The 20,721-nt window shown below is 43.9% G+C and overlaps 1 protein-coding gene across 10 annotated transcripts in view; it reads right to left on the minus strand.

Annotated features, from left to right (window-relative positions):
• C3H8orf34 (chromosome 3 C8orf34 homolog) overlaps positions 1–20,721 on the minus strand; it is a 545,250-nt gene that overhangs the window by 440,249 nt on the left and 84,280 nt on the right. For 9 of the 10 annotated variants that reach the window (XM_059723997.1, XM_059724000.1, XM_006260932.3 and 6 more), the window contains 2 exons: positions 11,024–11,052; positions 2,521–2,693 (listed from right to left, as the gene is read on the minus strand). In XM_059723997.1, coding sequence (XP_059579980.1) covers positions 2,521–2,693; positions 11,024–11,052 — 202 coding nt within the window. Of the gene's footprint in view, positions 1–2,520; positions 2,694–3,531; positions 3,620–11,023; positions 11,053–20,721 lie in introns of those variants that run through there. The other variant, XM_059724002.1, reaches the window with a different exon arrangement.

Below are 20,721 nucleotides of genomic sequence, written 5' to 3' on the forward strand. Positions count from 1 at the left end.
AGGGCCGGTCCATCCTATCTTGAGGGACCTGCAACCACAGGGGGCCCTGCAGAGCCAGAGGGAGAAGCCGCGGCCCCTCCCGCATTTGGCAGTGGCTGCCGCATTTCCAGTGTAGCCTACCCACTCACCCAGCAAGCTGGATGTTTGATTAACTGTTCCAGCCATAAATTCTGGTCACCATCCTCTCCCCCGTGTCCGGTGTGCCAGGATGTTCATTTACCGGTGTAAGTGGGCCGTGGGATGGGAAAAGGAGACCCGCACAAGCTGATTTGCCCCACTCCCCACACCCTGCTACGGTCGTCTCTGCTGATGGATCAGGGGGTCCCAACAAATTGTGGGCTGGCCCTGCTGAAACTCAAAGGTACAACTGTAGCTCTTTTAGACATAGCCAAGGTAGGATTTTGATAATAGCATGGCTATAACAGCATAAGGCTCAGCATAGATTATGGTACTATTCATGACACTGTGTAAATACTTGGTAACTCAGCCCACGCGGAGCTCTGTGCTGTATCACTATACTGCTATCAGTACTCCAGATGAAGCTTGGTCTGTTCGGATCTTGCAAACATAAGAAGGATTTTTGTGCATTTCTGCAAAATTCATTGATGGTGTGATTGTAAAATGGTACAAAAGGAAAAAGTTGTTCCATATAAATTTGAAATCCATGATGTATATCCCTTAATACCAGGTGTGTTATTACTTCCTACTTACAATTAGGTTTCCCAACTCTTTATACTGACGTCCAACCAGGCCCTGACCATCTAAAAACTGACTCCTCAAGGCTCCATTATTATTTCCGTATATGAAGCAGTCGTAGGAAGCATGCTTTCTCCTCAAACACTCCATTCAGAGGCCAACTCCATTATTTTTGGTGTCCCCTTAAATTATTCTCTCAGATGGTAATTCTTCCTTATGTCATTGACAATGACTTCTTTCAGTGTATCTTTCCTTGCAAATTAAAGCATACTTTGTTGTTGAAGCCTTATATTGCCCAGAAAGTGGTCCTCTCTTTTCTCCCCCTATATTCAAGTGAGGATTTTGGCTCGTTCCCACTGAGGAAAGAGATACAGCATTCACTTTTCCTGTTTTTTTCAAGTAAAAGAACTTCCCTCCTCTCTCCCTGTCCTATTTGGACTGCTGAACAAGAGCAGGAACAGGGCTGGAAAGCCAGCCCCAAGCATGAGTGATCACTGTTGACACTGACACTTTCCCAGAAATGCAACCAGGATAAGCACAGACATTCAAAAAGCCTGAGGCAGAAGCAATTCAATCTAGGCAGCTTCCTCTAAACTGCATAGGTTGAACTAATAACCAAATGAACTGACATTCAGTTTTCAATTGGGAAAGGCAGGGGCAGGCCTGCACTGACCCAGACCAGTAGGCATGGGGTGCAACAGCACATCTTCCAGCCTGCTGGGCATTGCCAGCCCAGCCAAGTGTCCCCAACAGGCTTCCCAATACCCACAGAGGGTTAAGGAACCCCCTGTCTGGGTGCTGGCCCACCTTAGGGACAAACACCCCTGGGGAGCTGAAGGACATTCCTCCCTACTCCCCTTCCCAGCTGCTGATTGCTTCAGCTGCTGCCACAGGAGGAAGCATGAAGAAGTCCTCCATGACAGGTGCTTGCCCATGCAACCCAGCATGGGGGCATCAGGGAGCCCCCACTTTGGGGTGCTTCCCCCTGCCCAGGGTCCCCCAGGCACAGGGAACTGAGGGGAATTCTTCCTTTTCCCTAACCCCAGAGCTGCTTGCCTCAGCACTGCCAGTCTCAGGGACTCCCCTGCAACTAGTTTTGCTTCAGACTCATAGCAGCTCAGGCAAAACTGCCTGCAGAGGACCAGGAGAATTTCAGATGCTTCCTCAGACTCACAGGAGCTAAGACAAGCATCTCCAGGGTTTGGAAGGGAAATTCCCCTTGGGACCCTAGGCTGGGGTGAGGGGAAACCCCACAATGTGGGGCTCCCCATTGCTCCCATGCTAGGCTGCATGGACAGGTACTCAACAAGGAGGACTTCTCCCTCCTTCCTGTGGCAGCTGCTGAAACTGTCATCAGCTGGGAAGGGGGAGGAGGGAGGGCTGTCAAGGGTCAAAAAGCACTCACCACAGGGGCTTTCCCTCCCCCCATGTGCTGTGTAGACCCTAGTTGGGGGGGGGTGTCTGGTGGTCTATTCCCCACTCCCCAGTCCCTATGGGCTGACAGATGTGGGCAGAAAGCAGGCTAAGGAGCAGAGGGGCAAGACAGTCCCTGATCCACTGGAGCAGACAGCCTAGCCAAAGGCTGCAAAGCATCCTGGGATGCTAGAGAACTGCAAGTTAACTTGAACCAGGAACAGATCTGGAACAGAAGTTCCATAAACCCATTTGATTTAAATCAATTAAGTTTGGTATTACATCCAACCAGATTTATCTTAAACCAGTTTTGCCCTTCTTGAGAGCAGTTTGTGTGCACTGAATTTCTGTTCCCTTGTGTGATGAGCCTAGTTTTAGAAGGAACTGACTGCAAATGAACAAAGAACTCACCTTCCTCCAGGACTGCTGTTGCTATCCTCACTGTCCCATTGTTCATTTTTACTTCTTGGTATGGGTGGTTGCAACATTTCAGCAGCCAACGGATCTGCATCGTTTTCCTCACGGCCAATCCATTCTCCAATCACACAAGGTCTTAGAAGAGGAGCATTAAAACCGGTTGTGTCCTAAGTAGAAATAAAAAACCAAAATACAACCCTGCATTTTTCATTCTAAAACAAGTTTACATACTGGAAAAAGGAGCAAATGAAAGCTTTTGGCTTAGCCTGGTGTATTGGTACTTACTGGAATAGAACAGTGCATTAAGATGTCAAATGACTGATAAACATCCTTGGAAGCCTATGGAAAAACTTCCAATAATTTTCATGGACATTGGAAGATACCAAACATTTCAAGCAACATTGCTTAGGGTGGGATTCAAAACATCCCTTCTTTTTTGTTTTAGAGTTCAGTTATTTTAAACAGGAATTACAGCTATTCATCATTCATGATATGGCTTTAAGCTATGCATTTTTAATAAACCCACTTGTATTAGAGGAAGTTGTGTTTCAATTATGTTAAGTAAAGAATTAGGTCAGTTGTATATTGAAGAACACAACCAAAGTAATATATGACAGTTGAACATCTCTTTTTCTCTTGAATTATGAATTCAGTGTGTGTATATCTCACTGAGCAAGGGAATCAGCACCTAGCTATTTTAAAATAAAAATGATCAGGCTGGGTTTTTGTTTTGTGTGTGTTCTTAAATTCAAAATCAAAATAAGTGTTATTTGGTTAATATTCCATGCATTGAAATAGATTATTAATAGTAAGTACAATGTATTGCCATGCTTATAAACAGAATTTCTAAAGACATTCTAAGATATATTTTAGTATCAATTTGTATGTAAAAAGATAAGTGGCAAGATTTATGAGTATGAGACAACATATAACTGGTGCAGCATTACATTAAGGATTTAAATCACAGAAACAAATTGTCTGTGTGAATTGTGTAACAAGACTGACCTGAGATATTAGGTAAGTCTTCTTCATTTTCTCAGTAGTACACGCTTATATGCACAGCAAGAGCTGAAGTGGGACAGTAGTGCATAAACTGAAAAAAAATATTACACTCCAAAACTGTCATCTGGAATGATGTGATGGGGATACTTATCCTGTTCTCATACATTTAATTTTCAGCACAGTAAAGAAATTTCAAATACAGTGCGTCTAATTAGAAGAGATGCAACAGATTCTTAATTGTAACGGGAGACAATTTTGGGAAGACATCTTTTTGGTCACTGTTATCTGGTTCTACATCTCATTAAATATTTGTGCTATATAAACAAGACAGTACTAACAATGGCATCTAGAGAAACAGCAACAGCGTGATTATTTAGCTTAGCAACCATACTTTCTTATCCTCCTGAATAATAAACAGTCTTTAAATGGGCTGTAAATAACTGGAATGACTAATCTGGGTTATAGCAAATGTACAGTATGAAATACTAGCAATTATTCATAAAATAAAATAATCAAAATTATACTAAGGTTTGGAATCTATACATACCCAGGTACAGTAGAAAAAAGTAAAGTAGAAGTTAAAAGGCAAGTTATATGTGATCTATCTCTCTTGATTCTTATTGTGTATACATACACATGAATACTGTTTACTCAGCAGGTGTCTGGCTCTGCATCAACAGAGGACTTCTTGTATGCAAGTAGAAATCTTCAGCTGCCTGTTTTGGACTTTTAAAAGCACCTTGGCAATCATGTAGTGATACAGGAGCACTTTAGAATAAGAAAGAATGTGACCCTATATGAGAGGTGCAGGTCTGTAATTATGTGAGACTCTCAGCTTTCATTGTTTTTTAAAATGAAACTAAGTTTTTATCAAATATATTTCTAGTCCTCTTGTCACTGGAGAAAAGCTTGAAAAATACATGCCAAGTGGTCTTTATCAGCCCCCAAATAAAAAAAAAACACTCAGATATGTAAGTAGTCAAATATCATGATTTTTTAGACAGTCTCTGGATTTGGGGGTTCTAATTGTTTTTGGAAGATTTGGCAATTCTATTGATTATTTCAGAAGCTTCATTTTTAAATCAGACAATTATGTTTTAAATGCCTTGGTACATACTTCAGACCAATTAAAAAAAATTATCTGTCAGGCCCTTGATCCACCTCTACCACATCCAGGGAGCTAAAGGGTACTTGATGGAAACAATAAATATGGAGCCTGTTACAGGTATAATTGATCTTTTAGTTCAACAGTCATGACTTCTTTTTATTCAATAGCCCAGCAATTAAGGTATTCACTCAGCATATGGGGGATAATAAGTTAAATTTCCTCAACTGAGAGCACTTGAACTAAACCTCCACCAAAAGTGCCCTAATCACCAAGCTAATAGGTGGTTTTGAGGGAACAGCTCCCAATATCTTCTGTTGATAGCATTCCACTTTGTACAACCATTTCCCAAGCCGGGAATGGAACTCAGGTATGCCATTTTTCCAGGTGATTGTACTAATTACACAGTTAGTCACACTCTTTCTCAATTACTATATTGGTTCATGTCCCAACATTGAATCAGATGCAAAACTGTTTGAAAGCTGGGCCTCCTAGGGTTCAGGAGAATGTAAGAACATCCAGATTCCTCAGTAAAGTTTCGGCTTCTTCACTCTGTTGGAGTGCATCTACCGGAGCTGTTCCACATTGCATAGAACAAATAAATATTAACTGAACCAGAGAAAAAGTGTGAAAGAGAAATAACTCTCTGCTGTGGTGGTTAAGAAATCTGTGTGGGAGGTAAGACATCTCAGTCCAAGTCCTTGTTCCTGTACATGTTAATTACTTCTGCAAAATGGAACATGTATCAAAAGACTGAGAACATCTGGCCCCAAATTACCATATCCTCTGATGCTTAAGTCATTCCCCTTAGACATAAGAAATGTGGATATCAATCTCAGGAGGCTCATAACCTGAAGTAGAACCTGTTCTCCTCCACCCAGGAGACAAAAGACTACTCCCACCATATTTTTCCAGGAGAAATTTGGTGAAACTGATCAAATAAACTTTCACCAAAAAATCTTGGGACAGAAGTTACACAAACTGGTTTAAGCAACTGGAAACTGGTTTAAACCTGCAACAGAAGTTCAGTGCAAAAAAAACCACTTTCAAAATGGCCAAAATCAGTTTAAGATGAGCCTGATTTAATGTAGTATCAGACATAACTGATTTAGATCAATCCAGTTTATGGAAATTCTGTCCCAGATCCCATCTTGGTTCAAGGTAACTCACAATCTGCCAGCATCCCAGCATGCTTTGCATCCCTGGGCTATGCTGTCTGTTCCAGTAGAGCAGGAACTGCCTTGCCCCTTTGCTCTATAGCCTGCTTCCTGCCTGTGTCAGTCAGCCCATAGAGACGGCAGGGAGAGCAGGGAAACAGACCACCAGATCCCCCCTCCCCCCGCCAGGGTCTACACAGCACATGAGAGGAGGAAAAGCCCCTGTGGCGGAGATTTTTTTACCCTGGCAGCCCTTCCCTCCTCCCCCTTCCCAGTCCTCCTTGTCAGGTGCCTGCCCCTGCAGCCCAGCATGGGGGTAGCCCATGGGGGGTTTTCCCTCACCCCAGGCCTGAGGCAGCCCCAGGGAGCTGAGGGGAATTCCTGTTCCAAACCCTGGAGCTGCTTGTCTTAGCTCCTGCAAGTCTCAGGCAGCATCAGGAGTGGAGAGAAGTTCTCCTGCTCCTCTGCAGCTGGTCCTGCCTAAACTGCTGCCTGCCTAAAGGCAAAACTAGTTGCAGGGGAGTGGAAGAATTTCTGTCCACTCCCTGAGGCTACCTCAGGCTGTCCCTGAGACTCGCAGGGGCAAGCAGCTTTGGAGTTTGGGAGGGGAAGTCTTCACCTCAGCTTCCTGGGGCTGCCCTGGGCTGGGGGCCCTGGCTTGGGGAGAGGGGAAGCAACCCTAGGCAGGGGCTCCCTGCTGGCCCCATGCTGGGTTGCATGGGCAGGCATACAGCCCAGAAGCCTCCTTCTCTCTCCTTCCCATGGCAGCAGCTGAAACAATCAGCAGCTGGGAAGGGGAATGTGGGGGGAATTTTGCCCCGGCTCCCTAGGGCTGCCTGGGCTGGGGAACCCAGGCTGGGGGAAACCTCCTGAAGGGGAGGCTCCCCCAGGGTGGGTCAGCACCCAGAGAGGAAGCTCCTTAACCCACTGTGGGGGGACAACAGGCAGTTGGGGACATTTGGCTGGGCTGGCAATGGCTCTAGCACTCCCTGCCTACTGTCCAGGATCAGTACAGGCCTCCCCCTGCCTTTCCCAATTAAAAACTGAATGTCAGTTCAGTTGGTTATCGGTTCAACTTATTTCATTTAGAGGAAGCTGCCTAGATTGAATTGATTCTGCTGCAGGCTTTTTGACTGCCTGTACTTAGAAAAAAAGTTGCACATCTCCAGTGGCAATAGCACCACATCAATCACTGCTCATTAGCACAGCATCAATAGTGGAAAATTCTGATTTAGGAGAGGATGAGACTTTGTGTTACAAACTAATACAATTCATCCCTCTAGGTACCCAGTAGGATATCTACCCTTACCTACCCTTTCTTAGTTGAACCCAGAGATGAACATCATTCAGATTCCTCCCTAAGATATGAATAAGCCCAAGAAACCAGCAAGCCTTCTCCGTATGTTAATAGAAAATAAGCAAGTGAACCATTCACACTTGTCCCTACTTAGTCAGGACTTGCTCTGGGTTTTGCAAGGCTGCCTGTGAAGTAACATAACAATCATTCATCTCTCCCTCCATATGAACCAGTAAACTTCTCAAGCTTTTTAGATTCAAGGAACTCCTCCAAAACTTCTCTGAATGTAACAGTATCCCATTTTGAAATGAATATAAATATATTATGAGTACTGTAAATATTACAATTACAATACTTGGGACTGTAAGGTACAACCCTGGGACTGTAAGGGACAGAGTCCAGGGTCATCTGGCTGGCAGGGACAAGGTTCTGGGGTATGCAGGCAGAACATAGGGAACTCTGGTGATGTGGAGGAAAAGAGGCAAGACCCAAGAGTGAGGAGGGACGGGCCAAGTTGTTGCCATAGCGCAGTCACTTCTATCACCACTGTGGCCAGATGCAGCTGGGCCACGCGCCTCCTCCAGAGTCAGATCAAAAAGTGGCTGTGGAAGGAGCACATACTTGGCACAGCCCTTCCTGGTCTGACCTTGCCTGCTGTTTCCCAGAAACAGTTCCTCCTGCCCTGCACTCCTCTGTTTTCAGGAGGCACAACTGAGCTGAGCTGAACTGAAAAGCAGTTGGAGCTGAACTGAAAAGCAGCTGCTTGTAGCCTTGCCTGAATCACATTATTACATTATGCAGGCAGGCATGCTGCTTCTGTCACAGCCCTTCCTAGTTTTACTCCAACGTCCCCTCTGAAACCTGAGGCACACAGGGCAATTTTACCCCACAGCAACAGCAACTGCAGCAGCAGCTGCCGCCTGTAGATAGATGCTACTGCCACCAGGTAAAACTCCCTTATGAACCTCTGTTTTCAGAAGGCACACTGGAGTCAAACTGGGAAGAGCTACAGCAGAAGCAAACTTGTCTACATAATATAATGCAGGGGTGTCAATGTCCTTCAGCCCCACAGGCTAGATTAGGATCACTGGGCCATTCTGTGGGTCAGAGCCAGCACACAGAGCTAATGCTGCATGGCACCACATGCAGCACTCTTTATGCCGACCTGTGTGTCCAGTCCAGCCCCATATGCATCATATGCTTAACCCACTCCAGTCCTTGCTCTGCACATGATGCATGGGGATGGTGTGGAGTGCCCTGATAGACAGGACCAAGTCATAGGCTCCAAGGCTTGTTCAGATTAGGCCCCAGGCTGTATAGGCCACATGACTGACACCCCTAAAACAGGGCAAGCAGGAAGGCCTTCCAGGCTCTCAGGTGTCCAGTCCAGCTTCTGCCTCTTCCTCCCCACCTCCCCAACTCCCACCCACTGCTCCAGCTGCAGATGCTGCAACCAGAGTCTCCAGGTCCCTCCTCTCTCCTCCAGCTTCCACCTCCTGGTTCCTGCTTATGAGGGTGGTGCAGCCATCAGAACCTATAATCAGAAGGTTTGGGAGGACTTGAGGACCTTGTATGGTCCAGGAGCAAAGGCACAACGCAATGGGAGGCAGGGCTTCCATTTGATAGGGAGGAAGAGCATGCAGCAGCATATGCAAGGAGCAGGGGTGCTGACTCAGCTTAGTGGGTGGGATGCCTGGAGCAGGGCATGGTATGCAGGCTGTGAAGTATGGCTAGGTACAGACAGTCAAGAAATATGAGGCTGAATCGCTTCCGTCTCTGTAGGTTAGCCTAAGATGCATAGATTAAACTGGAACAAAAGTGAACAGACATTTACCTTTGATTCAGGTAATGCAGCCACATGTCTACAGTGGCTCAGGCCAGAAGCCAGGGGCACTAGAGCATGGCTCTCTGGCTGTGTGCTACCTTCCTCTTCCAGCTGCCCCAGGGTCTCTGTGATTTGCAGTCCAAAATCACAGTAGGACTCTGCAGGGTTACTCATCACTTCCTCTCCCTGCTTCCAGCTGCCTCTGGGATTTGTAGTCCACAATCACAGCCAGCGTTAAATCTGAGCAGGGAAAGGGGTATTTAATCCCCTTTCCTGGTCCCAGCCCCGAGCCGGGGTTTGCCTCGGGGGGGGGGGGGAAGCCCTTTCCCCCCTCCCCCAGACTGGGCTCTATGCCTAGATTGTCTTGCCCCCTCCAGCCCCTCATCAGCTAACAGCCCAACCCAGGGCTGCAAAACATGCTGGGATGCTGAAGGGCTGTGATTTAACTTGAACCAGGAAGGGGTCTTGGATGGAAGTTTCATAAACCAGTTTGTCTGGAATCAGTTAAGTCTGATACTACATTCAAACCAGGTTTATCTTAAACCAGTTTCAGCCATTTTGAAACTGGTTTGTGTGTGCTGAACTTCTGTTCTGTTAACAGGTTTAAACCAGTTTCTGATCACTTAAGCTTGTTTATGTGTAACTTCTGTCCCTAGCCTATGTGACCAAGGGGATGTGTGGCCCTCGCTGAATGTAGCTAGGGGGTTGGAGGGACTGATTTAGATATGGGAAGCTTAAGAATATGCAGGTCAAATGGAATGGGACCCAAAACAAAAATGGTGAACATCCAGCAGGAGCTTTACTACGGTTGAAAACTTGTAAGGGAGTGTAAAATAAAACCTGATTTTTAAACAATAGTATCCTTTCAACTGCTTCTGTAGAAACAGAAGTTAAAACAGATGTAACACTGTAAAGGTGTCAAACTGCTTGCACTGGTGAGAAATGCAAGGGAAAAAAAAGATTATAACCAAAATATTTCAGGATATTAAAAAAAAATAAGTATGGCAGCAAACATTTACTAAAATGTAGCTAAAAAATTAATATCTTAGCCATGCCATCAAAATGTTACTTCCCATAAAATAGCATTTTTAAAATGAAACATGACATTTCAAAAGCTTGCATAGTCTGAGGTAAAAATTGACCTTCATCAAAATTAATTGTCAACTTTTTTTTAGATATTCCCTCAAAATTGCGAGGAAAAGGACTTTCCACTAAAAGTTTTTTTCTTCAAAAATAGTAAAACTTCACATATTTACAGTAATCAAAACAACGAAAATCTGTGTCTTGACCTCAGTAAAATTACTCAGATGGTAAGAGTTCTTTTGTTATTATTCATTATACATACTCCTGAGTGTGGTTACAGTTGCATGTCAGTGGTAGGAATAACAGGTTCTGTTTCTGATATATTTATGTGCATAGTTAATTAAATCAATGGGATTATTCAACTTTAGACAAAGGAAAGATCAAGGTCAAAACACAACAGCTGGAAGTAGACAGCATGGTTTTGACTGGGCTTTTTCACATGCACATGGTTTTCTCTCAGTGCTCCTCAAGCCACTTTGAAACTAGCATCTTGGATTACCTGAGAAGAAGTCTATACACTTTAAAGTGGCTAGAATAGAACAGACCATTTTATGCTTCATTAAACTGAAATTAATACTCATTTGTTTCTTTGGCTTGTACATTTGCATAACTAATCAGGTTGGGGGCCAACTAATATTTCTGAAAATATTAACATATAGGATAATCAATTTAAGTATTATAAAATCTAAAATAATTTGATTTAATCAATCAAAAATATTTTCACTCATGGAAACATTTAGCTGTTAGTATGCTCCAAAACTATCCCTATAAGTCATTAGCATAGTAGGCCATGGAGCTCAATAACATTTATGTCATGCCAACCAAAGTCTTTCTACAACTTCCAGTCACCTTTGGATCAGTCTCATAATATAAACAAACCCAATCAATACCTGATAGGTTTCCAAATTCCTTCTGAACCCAGTGAGTTCAATGTATGCAGAAAACTTGCAAAACAGAATTCTCACTCTTCAAAATAATCATAAGCTTCTATTTTTTATATTATTCATTAGGCATAGAGTTTCTCTTACCTTATCCAGTTCATCAGAAATAGCAATGCCTAAAAACAAAGCAGATTTTAAAAAGCAAATTGAGAAACATTCCTTGTAAAAATGTGTTTTTACAGTAAATATAACAAATGTTTAATCTAAAAGAACACACAGTTTTCTGCTTATGATTATACAATAAAAGCTATCATTATATTTTACTCCAGTAGTGGAGATGATCAGAAGAAATGTACTGCAACTTTCTTCAGGTACCATATGTTCCAACTAAACTTTCAAACAATTATGAAACTTGTGGATGCAATTAAAGTGGTAAAGCCACTCTTTGTTTTTCTAAAATAAAACAGAAATAACTTAATATTTATAGTGTAGGCACAGTATAATGCAAATCCTGCGTGACCAAAAAACACCCACACGGTATCCAGCTGGAACACAGCTGGATACACATCTGGTGAAAGTAATGCACTGCAGACCAACATGGGCCTGACTACTTTCTTTTGCCATCATTGAAAACAGAAGTCCATTAAAATCAATGGAGCTAAAAAACCAGTGAGAGGGAAGAACTGTGTTCAGTCTCTCTCTCAGTGGAACATCTTAATGTAATGGTAAAGTAGCAAGTGCTTCCAAACTCTGAGCAGAGAAATGCTCATATATTTGTTTCTACAGTAGCCTTTCTACCAATGACTATGTGTACAGCTGCCTGTTTAAGGCTTTACCACGTCCCATTTACATCAATTCATGACATCATATACCACAGTATATGTCATAGTGATGTGTGGAGAGCCACCAGCGGAGTCCTGTGAGCTATGGAAAGAGACAGCTCACATCACATGAAAAGAACAACCAGGAATTGTTTGACTGCATCAGAAAATGCTGATTCACTAAAAGCAAACTTTACATGAGAACATACCAAATTTGATTGGAAGATTTCTATGCTCAAAGTTGAAATTCCTGGTAGAAACCACAGTTACACTACATCCCAGAAAACCTTGCTGATCAGGGCACTCTTCTATGTGAAAGCAGTATCATAGTGGGGGGGGGGGGGTAGAAGGGGGGACAAGTGGGGCGATCACCCTGGACTCCAAAGCGAAGGGCCACCAACAAGCGAGTCACAAGTCCATATTTTGTTATAAATATTTCAAAAAATTTTGGCTGATGTGACTGATAAATGCCATGTGCATGTGCACAGCCACAGCATGCATGCAGCCAGGTTGGCAGCTTAGAGAGTACCGTCTGGCTGGCGAGTCTGTTGTGGGGGAAGGGAAGGGACAATGGGAGTGCAGTGAGGAAAGAGGGAGGCTGGGGCAGTGAGGAAAGAGGGAGGCTGGGGCAGGAACTGCCCAGCCAAGGTGGGGCAGAGCCACAACTGGCTCATCCCGGGGGGGCGGCTCCCACTGCTGCGTGCACCTCCAGGCAAGCATTGTGGGGCATGTGCCCCTCTGGATCTGCACATGGAGTAAGGGCAGACTGGTGCTGCGGCCTTGCCCCAGGTGCCAAACTTCCTTGCTACAGCATGGTGTGAAAGACCAGGTTCAAATCCCTCATCTGAATCAGGCAACCAAAAGACTTGAATCTGGATCTTCCACATTTCAAATGAGTGCCTTGACACTGAGCAATTGGTAGGCTTGGGTAATAGCCTCTGCTTTATTTTTTCTTCTCTTTTTTAAACAAACACATACAGAGACGTGCAGACATAAAACCTTGAAAGGTCCCTCTTGACTCCTGACGTGCAATGAGGAAACAAAAATTAAGAGATCAACATTCTGTGAGTTCAGAGATTTGTTTTCTATGCAATATTATATACCCTCTTCTACTGGCAAACCAGCAAAATCACCAGCAGGATTTTGCCTGTTTTTAAAGTAACAACTCATTCATTAAAGCCTTGTAAAGTGATACTGCTCTCAGGGGTACAAGTCCTGATTTTATAAGCTATGGCATATATACCTATATCTATATCTAGGAGCTAAATTGAGAAGTCATCTATCATTTGAATTTAAACTGTTGCATCAGTAAGGATTTACTTCTATTAAGACTGCAAGTTATTTCCAGTACTTGTTTATATTTTCTTTAATGTGCCCTAACTGCAGGATTTGTTTATTTTATTGATGTGCTTTTAATGGTTAGCAGCATTTTCCTAATTTCCAGTCCAGATGACTTCCTTTTATTGACTTTTGTTCCAAAAAAACAGTGTAGTGCAAACAACTGTAATTAGCACCAATCAATGCATAAGCTAGAAAGTAATGAAATATTTTCTTAGCCTGTCAGTGTTTACAAGTAGATTGTTTATGGTAAAATGCACTTTGTTCTCCCCCCTCTTCATAGCAATTAATCTATCTTCAATATTGTATAGTTTTATTTGGTTATATTAGTACAAACTATACTGAAGTCTATACAGAATGCAGATAAGAAAGATGCACCAATTCGGCTAGGGACAGACATTACACACAAACCATTTTGAGTGGTCCAAAACTGGTTTAAACCTGTAACAGAACATAAGTTCAGTGAACATAAACCAGTTTCAAAATGGCTGATGCCTATTTAAGATAAACCTGGTTGAATGTAATATCAAACTTAACTGATTTGGGTCAAACCAATTTATGCAATGTCTGTTCCAGACCCCTTCCTGATTTAAGTTAAACAAGAGTCCCCCTGGTTTGCTTTGCAGCCCTGGGCTGGGCTCTCTGCTCCACAGAACAGGGCTGGCCCTGCCCCTCTGCTCCCTAGCCAGAGCTCCAGTGGAAACTGCAGGCACAGCAGGGTCTGTCTTGCTTCCCGCACCCCTACCCCCACCCCACCACTGCTTTCCCCCTCCCTCCCACAGCATGGACTCCAGCCCCATGGACCTTAGGCATGTGGTATGCTAGCTTACCTGAGAGGTATCTGTGTTCAGACTGATTCAACCTAGGCAGGTTAGACTAACCTGCAAAGATTGTATCAATTCAGACTCTGACTTTTTGAATGTCTGTCCCTTTAGGGTAATCCAGAAGAACTGCAATCTCTTTTGAAATCCACTCTGACCCCACTTGTATGACCACTGGGCAAAGGTAGAGCAAACAGCTAATTTAGAGGTCTTAGTCCTGCTCAACTCTGTAATCCAGTCTCCAGAACATTTAATTTCTTTTAGAAACCTAAAATGAACCAATCTCACAACTACGGGTGCTTTTTTGCCAGGCTTTGCAGAAACAACATTCAATGTTTTTTCACCTAGATCTTCCAAACAGCACATGCATATGCATGAGTTTTAGTGCCCGAGTAGTTCCATTCACTTCAGGACAGTAAATATGTGCTGGGGGGTTTCCAGGGGGAGGCACTACCTCCCTGTAGGGGGAAAATTCCCTAGAAAAGTGGTTCTCAACCTTTTCCCAACTGGGACCCATTTAGAAAGATCCATGGCCTGTCCTGACCCACACCTGGTGCCCGACCCCCAGTCCCCTGCCCCCTCGGTGTCCCTCGCTCCCGACCTGCAGCCCCCTGCCCCCCCCCAGCCCTGCCAGAGGGGCCCCCAGCTTCCCCATCCCACTTGGGCTGTAGCATGGTAGCTGCAGTGGCTCTGACTCATGCAGGCAGCAACGGAGCAAGTCCAGCCTCAGCACAGGCTGGAGGGAGGAGAGGCCTGTGGCACCCACCTTGCCCTGAGCTGGGGCTGCTCTACTGCACCAGGAAGTCTGGTCATGGCCCCTCCCACCCCTGAGCAGTGTCTCCTGGCTGCCCTACCCCTCCAAGCATGGGCACTCCAGTGCCACCAGTCTCGCCATTCAGTTCTCCCCTACCCCCTTCCTCCATTGGAAGGGGCAGGTGCCTTCCTGCGATCCCTCTACCCTGCTACAGCTCATGACCCTTTGAAATATTCTTGCAACCCACTTTTGGGTGGTGACCCATGGGTTGAGAAACACACTAGAAGACAGTGGGGCCTGACTCAGTTCTCTGTCAAATGGCAATGCAGCCCAGTGCCTAAGGAATACATGTTAATAGACTGGATAATGGCTGAGGCATTCCCTGACAGCACACCAGAGCCTAGAGAGACAGGCAGCCTGCTCACTGGCTCTTAAAGGAAGGGGCTTGCCACAGGGGACGGGGGACAGTTGAGTCTGCTGGGCTTATGTGAGTGACAACACACATTGCCAGGCTTAGCCAAGGAAAGCAGCTGCAGGCAACCCCCCTTCCAGGCATTCCTGCTCCCTGCCCCATCCTCCTGGTGTTCCCATGCTTCCCACACCCCAGGACAACTCATCTCCACAGCCTGACACTCCTAACCACTACCTCAACGAAGATGCCCCCCCAGCCTCTGACAAGACAAAGTTTCTCCTTCCCCCACCTCCATGTTGAATGAGGGGAAAAAATCTAATTCTGGAATTGAGTAATTATGGTACATACAAACACTCAAAATGTGTGCAGTACTCTGTCAACTTGAAAAGGAGAAAGGAATAGCATTCTAGAAGTGTGCATCCTGCATCCATGCAGTAGAGAAGAGATCACAAGAGCTGGTCCCTTCTCTGTGCTCATTAGCGTAAGCTCTCGGCGTCAGTTTTCCTCCGCTCTTACTCAGAGAAGATTCCAGTTTTTAAGACTGACTACCTTGACCCATAACTTTGCAGGTTATCCTCTTGGAGTTAAATCTAGAATCTTGAACTCAAATGCTATCAGAATTACCACTCTGTGGTATCTAAGATAGCAGACGTTCCCTTAACTGTTGGTACATGTCAACTCTTTGATGATCAACCAGGTTATTTTCACATATTTAATTTTAAGGCAATGCATTGTCAGCTTAAAAACTACATTCTGTTGATGTCATCAATTTGCCTACAGTCACATTAACTCTTCCCTGGCCACGTCTACAGAAAATGCTGACTGCACAGTAGTCCACGACTACTGAGCAGTAGCACTGCGTGGCAGGAAGCATGATGTAATGCTACTACACAGTAGTCATGGGCTGCTGTGCAGTCAGCATCATGAAAAAGCCATTCCTTGGCAAGGCTGTGCAGTAACTCCAGTTTAAACAAGTGCTAAATGATTACGCAGTAATAATGGTGCAGTCGGCGTTTCAGGTAGACGCGGCACCTGTGTAGTCAAGTACTTCCCATTATGTGGGTCTTTCACAAGTGTGAGGAAGAGAAAGCAATCTTAAAAAAAAATTTAAAAAAAGAAAATATCCTTAGAAGACAACAAAAACTGTCAGGTAGACAAAGAGGAAAATGTTTCATTACTTTACAATCATTTATAGGACACGAGCAAGTTGTCACTTTATGATAGAATTATTTCTCTGTGTTGCATCCATACACACATATTACTAATGGTCAGCAAGTAAACATTTCACTTAATTTTTTCCCAGTGTTTCAGACCTGTGCCTTTTTAATACAATTTAATCCTAATGACTAAAAAGGCCAACACATCAATTGCCACCAAAGCTGAATCCAGTGGACTTGTTATAACAGTTCTTGAAAATTACGTTTCTAACTTCTCTGCATTGCTATAGTTAGGGGGTGTCATGAACTGTTAAATAAAGTAGATGGAAGCTGTGGGTGCTAGCTTTACTTAGAATCAGACCTTTGAGTACTACCTCACAGAAAAGTGGAGGGAGGAACCATTTCCAAAAAGTTCCTTTCTCTGAAATGTATTTTTTTAATGTCAAACTGATTTATTTAGAAATAAAATAACCTTTTACTCTGAGTAGTGACATTTTGTCTAGTTTTAAATCATGCAGTAGTTTATAATTCTGTGATAGCCACATTATTCTAATTTTCTGCAGAGAGGGAATGCAGTGTTCTATCTGAGTGGTACTTCATCTATTACAATCAATTATAGACTCATAGATCAAATCATAGAAAAGCAGGGCTGAAAGAGACCTCCAGAGGTCATCTAGTCCAAACCCTGCCTGAGGCAGCATCATCCCTATCCAAAACATCGCATACAAACCATAATCTAAACCCTACATAAGACTACTGTCGAACCTGACACAACGTAGACCTAACACCCTAACCTGCCACAGCCAATGTCCTGCTTCTATAAAATATTGTCAATATATGTTCAAGAGATCTCAGGTAGAGGGCCACACCCTCTAGCTACAGAGGAAGACAACCCCCCCCGTCCATGCCAATCTGACCATGGTGTAAAATACCTTCTTGATCCCAAATATGGTGATTAGTCTGACCCTGTGCAGAGGCACAAGACCGGAACGGACAATTATTTCGGCTGGAAGGATCTGCACACAGGGCAAAGGCGGGCTGGTGCTGCAGGCTGGGGCCAGGGCTGTGCCGAGCTGTGCTTGGGGCAGGCAGTGGTGGTACTGGGAAGGGGAGTATGGAGGAGGCTGCAGCCACCCCAAAATTTGTCATAGCCCCTCCCGCCCCCAACAACTTTTCCCAGTGCCACCATGCCCACCCTGAGCACAACCCAACACCCCACCGGGAAGAGCCCAGTACAGCCCCCAGCCCACAGTGGCAGCCCACCCTGACCCGCACAGATCCGGGGCACATGTAGCGATTTTAAGTTTGCTATTATGAATTAAGCTTGTTATTGTACTTTTATATCTTGTTATTGTATCTTTATATAGCAAAACAAGTATTTGGATGTATGGATGAATAAGTGTAGAGTAATTGGTAAAAGTAGGGTAAACTGTGTGTTAATAAACAAGTTACCAAATGGTGAATCATGCTGAAAAGGCTGAAGAGGTAAGTCTGTACCAGGCGAAGAATAAAGATAAGCAGAAAAGACAAGATTGAAGACAACGTCTGCAACATCTCCCCTTTTGTGCCAGACACAGCCTACACCACCGATAATGAAAGAATGTTGTAAATAAAGTGTTTGAAGAGCATGAGCCTGACCACTTGTCAGAATAGAAAAGTACTGAGATTCAGACAAAGGAGCCACAGAATCAGAAAAGGCGAACCAGTCACCCAACACCAACTTGATAACCCTTAAAAAGGAGAGAGACTTAACAGCCAGAGGTTGGGTAACACTCTGCAAACTTCATTGGAGCACAGAAACGTGTCTGTATGCCCACTGCTTATCTCATACTCCTAGGCTGGCCACCTAGGAGTACTGAGCAGTGGACTTGGTAACTATAACATCTGCAGAGTGACTGGGAGTAAGTGTGTGTATGTATAAGCACTCTTTTGAATATTCTAAACAATAAACGTGGCATCTTGCCTTATCCCCCTCATAAGGTCTTACTCATTATTTGAGCAAATTGGTAATTTGTGCAATACACACTCCCCCCCCCCCCATGCCCTCCTGGGGTAACTGCAGTGGCAGGAGCTGCCACCCCTCCCTGCACTGGGTGCCCCCCAGACAAGCCGCTTGTGGCTCCATCCTGAGCCCCACTCCAACTGTACAGGGCCTGCCCCAGCCCCACTCCCTCCCTCACCCCTAGGGAGGGAGCAAACTGGAAAGAGAACACAATGCGTGTAAATAGTTAAACCCAGTTCCTTTCCTCTTCAAAACCATTTTTTCTACATGTATACTTCCTCAAAAATATCTGAAAAATCATGGGTGCTGACAGATGGGGGGGGGGGGTGGGGAGGGAAAGAAACGTGCTCTACCAGAAGCAGCAGCACGTTACCTGGCTCTGCAGCATCTGTAGAAATTGGGTGCTTTTGGAACTTTTTTGGAACTTTTAGCTTAAACTGATTCAATCAGCTATTAGATGAAAGCACCAAAAAAGCCCAGCTAAACCATGTAATCTCTAAAGGCATTGTGAAAGCTGGGTGCAACTAACGCACTACCCCTTCTGCGCATGTGTTGGGCTCAGCATGGGAGCATGACGAGTGTAAAGTAAAGCACTGTTTTGGGGGGATTTTTTCTATGCCTGCAATCACCCCATGTCCCTAAGAATTCTGTATCATGCACAAAATTTGGGGAAAAATTAAACTACTTGTAATATATTATATTTAAAAGAATCACCTTTAGCCAGCTCAGTAACTGTGAATACAAACATGTTACTGCATTTTCTCGAACTGCCATAAGATGGCTACAGAGCCCCCACAAGCCAGTTTTTCTACCAGTCAAATAAGGCACTCTGGTTTTTATATACAAGGGCTATGGAACTATTTTTCATAGACTTTGGCCAATGTAGTTAGAACAGCCAGGTCAGCCACTCTTAAATATTGTGAAATAGGAGATTTAGGCCCTTCAAAGACTTCCAAGTACCATTTAGCTTGCTTAAATTCTTATAAGATCCATTCAGTCCCTTTCTACCCAGAAGACATTTCCATAATTTTATCATCCTCAGTAAGAATTCACTGATCTTCAACAGAGACCTGGAATCAAAAGCTTGATGTTGTTATATGTCTCTGTCCCTTTTTATAAGTAATCAGTTACTTTTTTCATACTACCTTCCATTATGAATTATGTAACAATTCTACTTAAGAATACAAGCCATAGCATGCCACTGAAACAAAGTTACATCCAAGATGCAATGCAGTTACACACCAATGAATATCCAATAGGGTGGAGGGAAATTTTGGATAAGGCCAGGTCTTTAAAAAAAAAAGTGCTTTAATCTTTGTGATGTATGCTGGGAAAACAGGGCACTCCTTAAGTGTTAATTCTTAAATTTGTATTTTGGATTGGGGCATCCAAAGAAAAAAGACTTGCCAATTTGGGGGCTTGGCTCCATAGCCATTTCACAGACAAACTTCAATGATTTTCCGTGGCACTTACAGGAGCATAAAGGTTTCAGAATCAGGTTAATGAGTAATGAATTGATATCTGAGGCAAAAAATAGTATAAAAAACTAAATACTGTGACCCAGCTCCTCTTCTGTGGCAAGTTGCTCCTCCGCCCAGCAAAGAGGGCATGTCATCATGAAGTCCACCATAGCTCTTGGATTTCAGGGCTGATCTCAGTAGGTCAGGTCAAACTAGGCTGCTCACCTACTACAAGCTGCAACTGATTCTATAGCAGCTCAAATAGCTAGACCATCCTCGACACATCTCAAAATGTCCCCTTACAGTAGGAATGAGAAATGAAATGGCATAAAGATCTACATACTGATATGCCAGCTCTTCACTGGCCATCCTGTGCTAGGGATATTCTTTAGCTGGTTAGATCTTGCTCTGCAAATTATTGTAACCACAAAGGGCACCTATACACATACATCAAGGCTGCTCTGATGTGCTGTACAGGCAGTCCTTAACTTACAACATTTTGAGTTTCAACGTTTTGCACTTACAACATTTTTAAATTGACACCCTGTTTCAACTTTCTGACGTCAGTTTCGACTTTACAACGCTTGATCCAATGCCATGCCGTGCCAATGAACAAGTTTGCTGTGTCACCCATCTCCCTGGAGAACATCTGTCCAAACTTCCTTGGACACTTTCTTTAAGAAAGCAGACAAGACTCCAGAAAAACCTGCAGCCAATACTCCTAAGAAGATTCCAGCCAAGAACCCTTCAAAAAGTCCAACCAAGAGCCCTTCAAAAAGTCCAGCAAAGTCACCTCAAAAAAGTATTTTGAAATCAATATGATTGCTATTTACAATATAAATACATTAATGTAGCTATATTACTCATCTATAATTGATTGAGTACAAAATTCTGGGTTATTTCTGGTGAAAATAGGGTATCGGGCCTTGGTTCAGGAACCAATCCCCCATTTAAAGCATTGTTTCCTATGGGAAAATCGGTTCCAAGTTACAACATTTTAACTTAAGACACAGTTTTCAGGAACCAATTGTGTCATAACTCCGAGGACTGCCTGTAATTACAGTATCAGAGCAGACTCAA

Source organism: Alligator mississippiensis, chromosome 3, assembly GCF_030867095.1.
Source record: "Alligator mississippiensis isolate rAllMis1 chromosome 3, rAllMis1, whole genome shotgun sequence".
NCBI classification, from domain to species: Eukaryota; Metazoa; Chordata; order Crocodylia; family Alligatoridae; genus Alligator; species Alligator mississippiensis.